This window comes from Suillus clintonianus, assembly GCF_016758775.1.
Source record: "Suillus clintonianus strain FC179 chromosome Unknown DEU56scaffold_96, whole genome shotgun sequence".
In the NCBI taxonomy this organism is placed as follows: Eukaryota; Fungi; Basidiomycota; class Agaricomycetes; order Boletales; family Suillaceae; genus Suillus; species Suillus clintonianus.
This window is the reverse complement of record NW_024539320.1, coordinates 57,474-70,342: the sequence shown is the minus strand read 5'-3', so window position 1 is coordinate 70,342 and position 12,869 is coordinate 57,474. Positions and strand designations below refer to the sequence as shown.

Sequence of the window (12,869 nt, the reverse complement as noted above, 5' to 3'; positions counted from 1 at the left end):
TGCGCGTATTTTACGAGATCGCAGATCGCTTACACATTTTCAAATGGCAAGACGGCGACGAGTAGGAGTGCGGCTGTGAATGGGTATATGACGTTAATTCTCTTCTGAGTTGTTAGACTTACAGGTAAGTATACGCTTCTGACAACACGTCGTCGCTAGTACTGATGCGTTTTTAGTCGCTCATTTCCTCGGCTCGACGATATACATGCTCGCGCACTTTCTTGCAGGGGAGTGATAATATCTTGACGCCCGGATATGATACGACCGTACTTGTATGACGACGCTGTTTTGGTGATATTGACGTTTTTTTCCTCATCTTGATTGGTCGTAATATGCTCGCCTGTACTCAACTTTGTGATGCAGAAGAAGGCACCAGCCGAAGCATATAGGCATAGTAGGGAATGTCTGCCGTTATTGTGAGTATTTGTTAACATTCACTCCGCGACTACGTAGTTCACTTCTTATCGACACAGTCCATTCAATTTTAATCGTACAACTTTCCTACACTTGTGACTCCTTCGATATGAGAATGTACGCGGGATATTCAACAGGAAATGAAAATATGGACGACGAAGGAGTTTCCGACCTCCTCGACGTACTTGACGTCCACCGAAGTTCCTTTTGCGCTCTTCTTCTGGATGTGATCCAGCTGCTTCCACAGCATCTGGTTCCTGGCACTGGAATCCGAGTAGTACTCGGGCTGAATCTTCATGCCCGTGTCTCCGGGCGCGAGGTCAGTGACGATATCGCACCACCTCTTGTAGTTGTGGATGCCTAGCGTCACGAGGAACTCTTCCCCGGCGCCGTTTATGAAGCGGAGCGCACCAGAAGTGCCGCTGCCGCCCATGACGAGGGTCTCGATAGAATCCGTGTTGGACCACGTCCCCCCGTTGGCATAGTGCCACACGGTTTTCTCGACGAGCTTGAAACCGGGGTTGCCGGTGGTGGCATCGATGATTCGGACTGTGATGGTGTAAGACATTGTTTCTGTATGAGGACGATGTCAGATAGGTTGACTGGCAGATTGTCGCAAGACTGCTTGCTAACCTGGTTGTAAGGATGGGTGGCTGGGGAGAACGGATGCATGACTGGCCATTTATACGTCGAGCCGTGCATGGTGCGCGGCGTACACTTGGAGAGTTAGAGCAAGTCACTCGGCTGTTGGTGTAACCGAGGTGTGATGCCAAGTATGTATTGCGGCACGTTCGACATGCTTCCATTCATTCGTAAATATTCATATCAGGTGTTCTGGACCACATTATCGACACAAGATGAACTCCTTACGCCCAACGCTCAATCCCGGCACGCGCCCATAGATAACTTGAATGTGTTGCGATGATCCCGTTTGTTCACTGATCTGGGAGTGTACCTGCCATCCGGGGAATCAGCTCAGCCTGGAGTCAGAGCGCTAGTTCTTCTAATGTGATGTGTACCAGACGTGTCACTGCCGCTCACGACGAGGATCTCAATTGAATCCGTGTTAGACCATGTCTCATAATTGGCGACTCTGCAGAAACCAATACGGGTCCAGGCGTCCTCGACGCTGCACGGAGGACGTAAGATAGTACCTAGATTGATTTCTGCTTGTCGTCCAGAGACAGTAAGTCCGACGACCAGAGACATCACTGTGAGGAATCAACCACAGCTCTACCATGCACTATGCTTATCGATAAGATCTGTTCGGCGCTAAATAGACCATATTGGTATTATCAGCCAACCCCGGTTTCACGCACAATCCCCAACTGTTGTAATTGTCAAAGGAAATTTCATTACAAATGAATGGAAGCATGTCAAACGTTGTGCCAGTCCAGAACACTTGATATGAATATTCACGAATGAATGGAAGCATGTCGAACGTGCCGCAATACATACTTGGCATCACACCTCGGTTACACCAACAGCCGAGTGACTTGCTCTAACTCTCCAAGTGTACGCCGCGCACCATGCATGGCTCGACGTATAAATGGCCAGTCATGCATCCGTTCTCCCCAGCCACCCATCCTTACAACCAGGTTAGCAAGCAGTCTTGCGACAATCTGCCAGTCAACCTATCTGACATCGTCCTCATACAGAAACAATGTCTTACACCATCACAGTCCGAATCATCGACGCCACCACCGGCAACCCCGGTTTCAAGCTCGTCGAGAAAACCGTGTGGCACTATGCCAACGGGGGGACGTGGTCCAACACGGATTCTATCGAGACCCTCGTCATGGGCGGCAGCGGCACTTCTGGTGCGCTCCGCTTCATAAACGGCACCGGGGAAGAGTTCCTCGTGACGCTAGGCATCCACAACTACAAGAGGTGGTGCGATATCGTCACTGACCTCGCGCCTGGAGACACGGGCATGAAGATTCAGCCCGAGTACTATTCGGATTCCAGTGCCAGGAACCAGATGCTGTGGAAGCAGCTGGACCACATCCAGAAGAAGAGCGCAAAAGGAACTTCGGTGGACGTCAAGTACGTCGAGGAGGTCGGAAACTCCTTCGTCGTCCATATTTTCATTTCCTGTTGAATATCCCGCGTGCATTCTCATACCGAAGGAGTCACAAATGTAGGAAAGTTGTACGATTAAAATTGAATGGACTGTGTCGATAGGAAGTCAACTACGTAGTCGCGGAGTGAATGTTGACAAATGCTCACAATAACGGCAGACATCCCCTACTATGCCTAAATGCTTCGGCTGGTGCCTTCTTCTGCATGAGAGCTCTGCAAGGTCCGCATCGTTGAGTCCGACTGTATGATCTTGTTGGGGGTCTGCACCATTACTTTATGCTTGCTCTGTGGCATAAATCAGATACATACTGTTATCCAGCTTAGTGATGTGCATGGCCCGGCTTCAGGCCGTGGGCCGGGCCAAGCCGGGCCTAAATGGGCCGAGCCAAGCCAGGCCCTCCGCACGGCTTGAAAACGGCTTTGGCCCGGCTTGAGATGTTTGAAAGCCCAAGCCGGCGGCCCAGGCCACGGCTTTCCCACTTTGTCATCATTCCGCGGACGTCACTTACCTTTGATCGATCGATCTTCTAGGTTTATTTTTGTATCCGTCATTATCCTTTTAGGCTTCGACGACGACGATAACACAACAAATGTCTGAATGACTGGCGAAATATGTCTGAATGACCCGGTGAGTCGCCCTATGTTATACTGTTTTCAGGGATTTACTTTCCTTTGCAAGCTCTCATATGTTGCCGCCTTGATGGGCCAACGATGGCCATGTCGGACAAAAAGTTCAGAAATATGCTAGTACGTCTCCCCACTTATACTATCTACCATTTTTACCTACTGCCCAATGTCCAGCGACGATGACCCTCGCATAGTGCGCCCAGCACGCAAGATCAAACCCACAGCTGCGCTTCTCCAACATTCTGAGAAGGCCGCCCTCCCATCCCAAACAAAAGTTATCAATGATTTTCGGGCTGCAGAGGCTGCGAAGTTGACTGCGCAGACCGCCGCTAACAATCGAAGCACTACCCACAGCTCACCACACCCTCCTGACACACAAAACCCTCCTGACATCCAGCCTCTAACTGTACCCACGCCTGACAACAGCAAAAGGGCATGAGCCGATGACGACGATTTCGACAACGATGATGAATCTGGTGACGCCGGTGAGCGCGAAAATGCACGGACAAACCCAAAACATGAGTCTATCTGCTACCAATGTAAGGCATTTCACTCACATAGAGACAACAGCCAAACGAGTCCGTTGACGAAAGGCCCCTGTGGAAGATCCTGATACTGAAGTTGATGGTGATGGAATTCTCGCTGACATCGACGTGCAGGATGTCACCGATTCCACTCCCTCGCGTGAAGACAAGACTCGCGACATTGAGCAATTTTTCGGTACCCCATTCGAGCGTGCTGGCACTAATGGAACGGTCAAAAAACACCGTAAATGTAAGGTCTGCTCGTGAGTTTTCTTGCATTTGATCTCGTACTACAGTCTTAATGATACATACTACACCACTAGGGGTCAGTGTATCATCGTGAATGAGACAACCACGCTGCGCCGGCATGCAGAAGCAAAATTCAGGGCAAGTCTTAAGTATTGTGACTGTTTCCAGCCATCCTGATCTTGTACGTCTGTAGGGAAAATACCAGGAATGGGCTAAGGACAATGCATTCGCCTCTAAATTGCCTGGCGATGTCAAAGCCGAGAAGGAGAAAGCCGCCCGAGCCCAGCAAAATATCAGCGCGCACATGACAGAGAGAAAGCTCTCAGAGCGTGTAGTTCCCTACAGTGATAAGCTTTTTAAGAAAGCAGCTGTAGAGTGGCTCATCGCAACAGATCAGGTCAGTCTCATGGTAACTACCGTGCTATCAAGCTACATCCTAATGACATAATGACAGCTCATCCAGGCCCTTGAACACCCGAAGTTCAGGGAGATGATTGACATAGCCTCCCGCGCAACACAAGGCGTCAAAATTCCAGGTCGCAAAGCAACACGTGCTGAGATCATGAGGATGTTCAAGAATCATTTGACCCGGCTGAAAACAAAACTTAATGTATGTACCATCAGGCCTTTCAGTGTTGTGACTTTCTCATCTTCGAGTATATATTACAGAGTGCCTCCGTTAGCGGAGCTGTCAGCATAACATGTGACGCGTGGCAGGCCGAAAATGTCAATGGGTACTTCGCCGTCACCGGCCACTGGATAGAAGAAAACCATCCGATGCAGTGGGAGTCTCAAAGCGCGCTGCTTGGCTTTACACAGCTGAATAATGCGCACAATGGTAAGCATTTAGGTGGTGCCTTATTCAAGATATTGGATCGTGTTGGCGTTGCTCACAAGGTCCGTATTTTTGACTTCTTAAGTGCTATTGTACTCAGTATATATTGGGCAGCTCGGACACGTCACATGCGACAATGCGAGCAACAATAGCACTATGCTACAAGAGTTCTCGAAGCTGTACAAGGCGAAGTTCAATAAAGAATTTCCATGGCTATCACGCAAGATAAAGTGAGTCCCTTTATGCGATTTTAATGATGGAATTTCAAACCGTTTTGATAGTTGTCTAGCACATGTCATTAACCTAGGAACACAGACCCTCCTGCGTGAATACAGCATCGCACCTCACTATAACCCTCACGATCCACGTGCACACGAACTGGACACGACTAAGGCAAATGACCGGGACGAAGTCGGCCTCATCCGCAGTATCTGTGTCAAGGTATGTCAGTCACAAATTCAACCCTGACATTGTTGATGAAGTTCCCCATTCAGGAACGTTCGTCGGCCAAGCGGAAAGAGCTATATAAGACTGTTCAGACCAAGGCCGGCGTGTCTTCACCAACGCAGTTGCTGCTCGATATGAAAGTCCGCTGGTCCTCGACATATGTGATGCTCAACCGCGCGGAATGCAACAAGGCAGTGTGTATCTTATTTTTTGTTATTTTTTGTTCTTACTTTCACATTGTAGCATGTCGACACTTTCGTCTATGAGATGGGACGCCAGGAACAGAATCTGACCAAGCGCTCCAAAATCGATTTTCTGCAGTTATCACCTGTGGAATGGGCACGAGCTGGCCAATTCGCGGACCTGCTTTCAGTATGTTCGGTTGAAACTGGTTTTTATTGTCTATCTAACCTGATTCTCTAGTACGCTGACGTTGTGCAGCAAGCTTTCTCGTCAGATCAAGGATCGACACTCCATCTTGCTATTCCAGCACTGGAGACGCTTCACAGATCATGGGCATCACGAGCGGAAAGACCCAAATATATTCGATTCTCTCATGCACTCAAGGCGGTGGCAAGCAAGTTAGACGATTACTACGAGAGGACGACAGATACCCCAGCTTATATTATTGCCATGTGTTCGTCATTGTCAGTTTTTGTTGGTTCGCTCTGATATTTGCAAGTATAGTACTGGACCCGACAGTGAAAATCGCGTACTTCAAAAAACATTGGCCATCAAGTTTGCTCGACGATGTACTTGCATGTGCAGAGAAAGTGTTCGAAGCACGCTATCATGAGTTGAATCGAAACTACTCATCACCCTCGCTTGCAACTACCAAAAGCAAGGTCGGCGGCCTCAAGAAGCTTATCCGACAAGTTCAGAGTGATTCTGAAGACGACAGCGAGGCGGATATAGGTGAATCTACTGTTGACGCATTGAGACCATGGAGGGTCGAGTTTTTGGGTTATATGGAGACTATCGAGGCAGCTCTGCCAGCTGGGATGAGCGCCATACGATGGTGGGGGGTAAGTAGCTTCGGTTGGATTAAATGTCAATAACTGATGGTCATTTTCATTTAGATTAACGCTGAGCGATATCCAGTCTGGGCCTCGCTCGCCAGGGATTATTTGTCAATTATGACTTCATCAGTCTCGAGCGAGCGGGCGTTTTCACAAGGAGGCATTACAATTAGCAAGCGCCGTAATCGGCTCAAAGGTGACATTGTCGAAGCATTACAATGTGTTAAATGCCTTCTACGTCACGATCTACTATTCCGCGACCCCGGTCCATCATCTCTTACAGAGGCTGAAGCTTATGACTCCGAAAATGATGCAGAGACTGGTGAGGTTGGAGATGATGATGAGGAGGGGGGTTGGGATGTACTTATATTAGAAGACGATGATGAAGAATCAATGGACGAGACCTGGTAGATAGTTTAATATATTGAATATTGATTCTATTTGGTGTCTAAAGCCATGACTGGGCCCAAGCCGAGCCGGGGCTTTGGCCTGGCTTTGGCTCATGGCTCGGCTTGACATTTTCAAAAGCCCAAGCCGCCCCAAGCCAGGCCAAAGCCGGGGCTTGCAGGCCAAGCCGGGCCGGCACATCACTACCTGTGAATAGAAGATATCTCTCGAAGTTCCACTCTGCTACTTCTTCCGGCCTTGCTCCTTAGCATCCTTTGCAGAATCCGAGAAAAGCTTGATGCATGCATCTTCATTTTCCTTGCACCAGGCAAGTAGACGTTCAGTATGAGCACCACGAACCCCCTCCCAGTGAATAGTGCACTTCTTCCCAGTGTCCGTACTGGCAGGTGCGCTGACCTGTACTCCACCGCCTCGACCTCTCTGATTGGAGCTTGACATGGTTGATACTTTGGCAGCGTCGACGCCAGTAACGACAATGTCAAGCACGCAGGCAGGGCAAGGCGGAGTCCGAAACCTGCCGAAGCGGCAGCATCCAAATATGCAAAATTTCGCTGGGAATTTTTTTCTACGTTCGACTTTGAAAACCACTAATAATACTTACTTATTGGGTAACCCAGGTGGTTCGGGGGGTCAGCAACTCTGTGACGAACCTAAGGTCGAATGTATACAGTACAGTGATGACATATGGCGGACTTTGAAAAATATCGGGGAAACGCGAGAAAATGAACCGTCACCAATCATCCACCCGGAGGTAGAACCGAGAACCGTTTTCCGGTCCGGTTCTGGCTGATGTGAAAATTGTGCGCTGCGCGGCAGCACTTACTGTTACTCAGCTTATAAGAGTAGTGACCCCAAGAGGTGTGCGTTCGCAAAATTCCGAACACAGAGCCCAACATTAGATAAGCTAAAAAAGCTTAAAACACAGCCACTCTAAGTTATGAACAATGAGTTTTGAGTTTCTCGCCAGCGGCCTCAAATCATCGTAAAATCGTTTGTCGAGTACTCAAAAGGGGGTGTTTTCACTGGTGTAGAATATACCTAGATAGTTATTTTAATGAAAAACGCATGTGCAAAGATGCTACATGCTAAATGTTGGTTCTCGGGTGTGATTTTTGGAAGCACGTGAGCAAAGTCAATATGACGCGTCAATATCAATGTGACGCGTCTCGTCAACGTCTCGCATCTCTCTCCTTGCAACATTCATTATGTATTCTACGACCCATCAGCCTGCTCGCTACGATTCCTGGTTTGCTTCCGAAGACGATAACGGAACTTATTACATCACGGACCTCGATGAAGATTCATATCATACCACGCATTTCGGATCAAATGATCCATCAAATCGCTCGGATATCATTTACACGTCATCCGGACACTCGCAGACCCCATCCATAGACTTTCAAGTATTGTTAGATACGGACAAACCATCTTGTATTTCTAGTTTAGCTTCCCTTAATTATCTCTCTCGCCAATCATCAACGGATAGCCAAACCTCAAATTCATCTTCGGTCTCAGCCACGATCTCGGACTCAGATATCGACATCAAGGCGCAACTCAAGCTTAATACCCCCGAGTCCCTGTATCTATTATTCAAGGCCAATCGGCTTCCAGTATCGGATCAGTTCGGAGATCGATGGAGACTACTCTGCCCTGAGTGCGGAAGCTGGTGTCAAACCAGTGTGCACACAGCCTTACCTCTATGCACCCCCGGTCAGTTCAAGTCGCTCACTAACCACCGAGGCAGTAAGAAGTGCGCTGCTACTGCTTCCAAAAAGCAAAAGCACAACACTCAGAAAGCTGGCGCAATGATCAAGCCTTCCTTTCGATCTGATCAACCCAGGTGTGTTCATTTCGGCTCAATTTCATTGATGATCGTGTTACATTATGTCATTTTCAGCAACGCATATGATCGGAACATTATGTGTTCTGATATCAGCTCGCTTAAACGCGACATTGTGTGTCCAGGCATTCCCATCAACTGGCCTGACGACCTCCACACATTCGCTATGTCCTTTCCTTGGGCACGATACCACGACGGACCCGACGGACTACCGTTTACTGTCGACATCACAGTTCCCCGACTCCCTCGCGCTCGATCGAAACTCTGCACACATCTCACTATTCGGGAAGATTTCCCGTGTGAAGAGTGTGGTGAAGTTTACGCGCACGTCTATCGCCTCATCGATATAGCACGTAATCCCAAGGCCCACACGAACTATCATTATCTGGGTCTCGCACATATGCGAGACTTAATAAAAAAACACTCGGATCAAGTTAATCAGTTGAAGTTGCAGGCATGTTTTATTATTCTGCCTTTATGTATTTTCATTGACCCTTTCTAGGCCTGTAATGACTCGCGCAAGTATATGTACACCCTCACTCAGTTGGACGATTACAACCGCCTCGTGATGGCTATCTCTGAAAACGACATCCCTCGCATTCATCAGGTCATCAACATCGCTTTACGCAATGGCGCCAGCATCCGAGAAGTTGTCAACAAGCTGGAAGACGCTCTCGAGGGTGTGTACCAGCCACGCGGATATGGTGCTAACGACTTGGATATAGCCACCCTTGTCTTTAGACTGGGGGGGCGTCAGTTGCTTTTTGCCCTCAACCAGGGCCTCAAAATTCCATCCCTTCGTACTCTTCGCGCTAAATCCATATTCACATCTCTCTCACCAACCATCGGCCCAATACGCAACGAACAGTTCGACCAAAACATCCAACATATTGTTGTCGACACTCGCGCTGACTTGTTGCCCTTGCGCGGCGTCAGTTTTATGATTGACGAGATTGCGCTTGAGGAGATGGCGGTTCATTTCAGTAAGTTCAACAAGGTCGGTGGCCTTTGCTGGAAGCACTCGAACATTATCGACCCGGTTCTCCGCACATACGACTCTGCTGTGAGTATCGCGCAGAAAATCCACGACGGCCACATCCATCTTGGAAAGGAGCTCACTGTGATTGGTGTCTCCTGCTTCGGCGAAGACCAGATATACCCTATCCTTGCAGCGCCCACCTGCAAGACAGAGGACGCATCAGACATGGAGCGCATCCTCGCGCAAACTGTTGAGTGCTGGAACTCGAGTACTGCGGTTACGTCTGTCGGACCAGCCTGGTCTTTTGCAACAGATGGCGATGCAACTCGACGTGCCGCTGGACACAAACTTTTCGTCAAGACACCTTTAGCTCCAGACTCGCCTTTGTATGGAACACTGATCAATATGCCGGGCCTCAATTTGTTCACTGGCGCGGGTGAAATGACTCTTGATTTCGACTTCAAGCACATATTTAAGCGTATGTTTTTTTTAATGATGATGAACGCTACTAATTTAATGTAAATCTAGGTATTTGCACACTCATCCGGTCACCTGCAGGCATTGTGCTCAATAATGGCCGAGTCATCAATTCCATGATGCTCGCGCGCTATCTCGCGTGGTTGCCGGCATACGAGGAAGCTGCGGTGACAAAACTGCTTTACCCGGATGACCCTCAAGACGTCCCTCGTGCGGTTGAACTTATGCTCGCCATCATCGAATTCTCGAACTCCCAGCTCCACATATCCAACGATTCGTTTTCCATGGATGTTGATACTCGTGCTGATGTTGCGTCCATTTATCTTCTCAGTAAACTGCTTGAATCCATCCTACTACCTTTCATCCGCGTCGAGCTCTCCTTGTCCCAGCAATTCGAATCTCTCAGCCGTTATTCACACCTCGCTTTCTCATTTTTCCATGCTCATCGCCGATCCTTCATGTCATACCAATTATACTACGACACACAGACAATGGTCAAGAACGCCATATTCTCCCTCGCTAAGCAACAGTCTCTGGATCCATATGCACCTTTTTTCCTTGGCGACGTCGGAGACGACCCCCTCGAGATTCTTTTTGGACGCACTCGCATGATTGGCGGTCACAACTCGGCTTGTTCCTATGCCCAGGCAATTGACCGCCTTGCCGCTGCACAGGATATCGACGGGGTATTCAAGCGTCATCCCGAGCTTGATCCGGGTCACCGACGATTGAAACTCACTCGTCATGAGGGAGTCGATCATATCAATCGGGAGATCTGGAAGGGTGATATTATCTCCGGCCGATGTGATCTTCCCTTATCGTGGCGCAAAGGCCGTGAGGACGCACTTTTGATCCTTGCCACTTCTCAGCTTGATCCGGCTCATTACTCCTATGCGCAACTCTTCAACACTACGTCTGGCATTGACATGCTACGTCCATTTGGCAACAATAAGTACCTCGGCATTAGTACAGACAACGAGCTCGATGACGCCAGCCAAGTACCCATTCTTCCCCCTCCCATTGCAGCATCTCCTACCTCACAATGCCTAGAAACGGTCTTGAGTGAGGATGGTGTTGAGGGCGTTGGTCCTGGAGAGTCGCAGGGAGAGAATGACGATGAAGAAGTCATGTTGACGTTCGAAGAGGCCTTGATTGATGACTCTGACTCGCCTGCTGATGCCCCCCCAGCTCAGTCTAACCAGCCTCGCACTCAAGATTCTTCGTCCCCACCACTACCGCAAGGCCCAGGCATCCGTCCCGACGACTATCTGTTGTATAACGGCCGCTGGATCCACAAACAGACGGTCTGTCGTCTCATCATCAATAAAGACTTCATCTCGAAATCACTTAACCGACTCGAGCGCGTCCGCGCTGGCTATACTAAAGTCAACAAGCGCATCGATATGTCGGCAGGTCGCATCACTAACCAGAACTTATTCCTCGTCGGTGATATCTTCGTGACCATCCTGCGCTCCAGTCGGACACTTTCTATTGCCGTTCTTCGGTCGACAGCAGCTAGCCTTTGCGGTATTTCTCACTCGTCAATCAACATAGGCATGATGAAGGCTTCAAGAACCACGGCAAAGATAACTGGCCAACTGCTCACCATCATCGCTACTCGCCTCTCAGCCGATGTTTCACAGATGTTCTTATGGGACGGCGGGTATGTTACTGCGCGTTCGGTAATTCAAGGGTCCTCGGAGTCTACAGAACGCAGTGTCGTCGTAACCGTCCCAGGTTCTCTTGTCGAGCCTGTCAACCCCGAACCTACATTCATTCGGCTACGCGACGATATCAACGTGGACGACTTCTTGCAAGTGAGGGGGGGGCAGAGCACATGGCAGATCTCACGGGACGCTCTGCAAACAGCTTGTGACCTGCTATGGGCGAAAGCGGTAGAGATAAATGTCCCTCTCAAGTCAATTGCAGTCGTTACTCCTTCAGATGAGACCAAATTTCCTTATAGACGCTTGGATGGTAAGTGTCTCGCGGTTTGTATGTTCACTTTATTTCTAATGCTACATTTACATTTACAGGTACTCCTGCTGTCATTTCTATGGAGGCCAGTAATTTGCTGGGAGCATCCGAAGGGGATCGAATCTCCGTGTGTCCCCTTTGCGAATCAAGTGTCCTCAATATGCGCAATCACATGGGTCAGCATATCCTGCGCGCACTCAGTAACACACCAGAGGAGGTCGTTTTGAAAGAACCTGTACGTTTTTATATATTTTCATTTGTACTTTACGCTTATGACTATCTACAAGGTCGGCGACACACTTCCGTGTGGCTTTTGCGGACGTTCTGGTCGACCAGAGTGTGCTATCACCGTCACTGTGCCCGCAAAAGCCGCCACAACATGGGACACTAAATGCATGTACCAGCACCAATTCCGTTACGCATCCGCCGAGACTGGTTCCAAGAATACACCATGCCGCAACCTGCCACTGAAATGTGAGCTTTGCCATCCCATTCTCCCTCCAGCGCCCGGCAAGACAACGAGAAAGACGGCTGTCGTCCCGGTCGGTGCCGTTTGGCGCTACAATATGCACGAGCATATCTTCCGGGAACATGAGGAATATATGGTGCCGGGACAGAGAGATGTTGGCTTACCGCTGCCCGCAAATGTTTGGAGGGAGATGAAGCTCACGGACTTGGAGCAAACGGCTTCGCGCATCCCAAAGACGCATTGGCAGCCTTCCTACACTCCTCCGGGCGAGATTGGAAAAGAGAACATTCCTCCATTAGTTTCCCGTGGTTCCAAACGCGCCGCTCCGCAAGCAGGCTCTTCCCGTCCTTCAAAGAAGGTCCGAATGACTATTCCTACTGCTCTTTCTGCACTCAGCGGTTGATTTCTTAACGTTTTCTTACTTCATGCACTTATGCCAGTCGTCTACATACTCGTTTTCATTCGTTTTATTGCTGCAACTGTACTGTTTTGCTTTCGATCGTTCAATTGATCCGTTCTGAC

At 49.1% G+C, this 12,869-nt stretch overlaps 3 protein-coding genes across 3 annotated transcripts; 2 read left to right on the top strand and 1 right to left on the bottom strand.

Annotated features, from left to right (window-relative positions):
- Positions 1-357: 357 nt before the first annotated feature.
- DEU56DRAFT_827132 (lectin 2b) lies at positions 358-1,254 on the bottom strand. The gene has a single exon (XM_041354379.1). The coding sequence runs from the start codon at positions 980-982 to the stop codon at positions 545-547; it is 438 nt and encodes a 145-aa protein (XP_041204113.1). The 5' UTR covers positions 983-1,254; the 3' UTR covers positions 358-544.
- A 465-nt stretch (positions 1,255-1,719) lies between these two features.
- Positions 1,720-2,808, top strand: DEU56DRAFT_827126 (lectin 2b). The gene is made up of 2 exons (XM_041354378.1): positions 1,720-2,586; positions 2,644-2,808. Exon 1 carries the CDS (start codon positions 2,078-2,080, stop codon positions 2,513-2,515), a length of 438 nt encoding a protein of 145 aa, XP_041204112.1. The 5' UTR covers positions 1,720-2,077; the 3' UTR covers positions 2,516-2,586; positions 2,644-2,808.
- Positions 2,809-8,971: 6,163 nt separating this feature from the next.
- Positions 8,972-12,750, top strand: DEU56DRAFT_744516 (uncharacterized protein; the record flags this gene model as incomplete). The annotated part of the gene is made up of 4 exons (XM_041349077.1): positions 8,972-9,902; positions 9,953-11,884; positions 11,938-12,113; positions 12,166-12,750. 4 exons carry the CDS (start codon positions 8,972-8,974, stop codon positions 12,748-12,750), a joined length of 3,624 nt encoding a protein of 1,207 aa, XP_041204111.1.
- Positions 12,751-12,869: the final 119 nt, after the last annotated feature.

Excerpts from the sequence above, each read along its gene's own strand:
- DEU56DRAFT_827132 (XM_041354379.1), bottom strand. The coding sequence starts at position 982 with ATGTCTTACACCATCACAGTCCGAATCATCGATGCCACCACCGGCAAC.
- DEU56DRAFT_827126 (XM_041354378.1), top strand. The coding sequence starts at position 2,078 with ATGTCTTACACCATCACAGTCCGAATCATCGACGCCACCACCGGCAAC.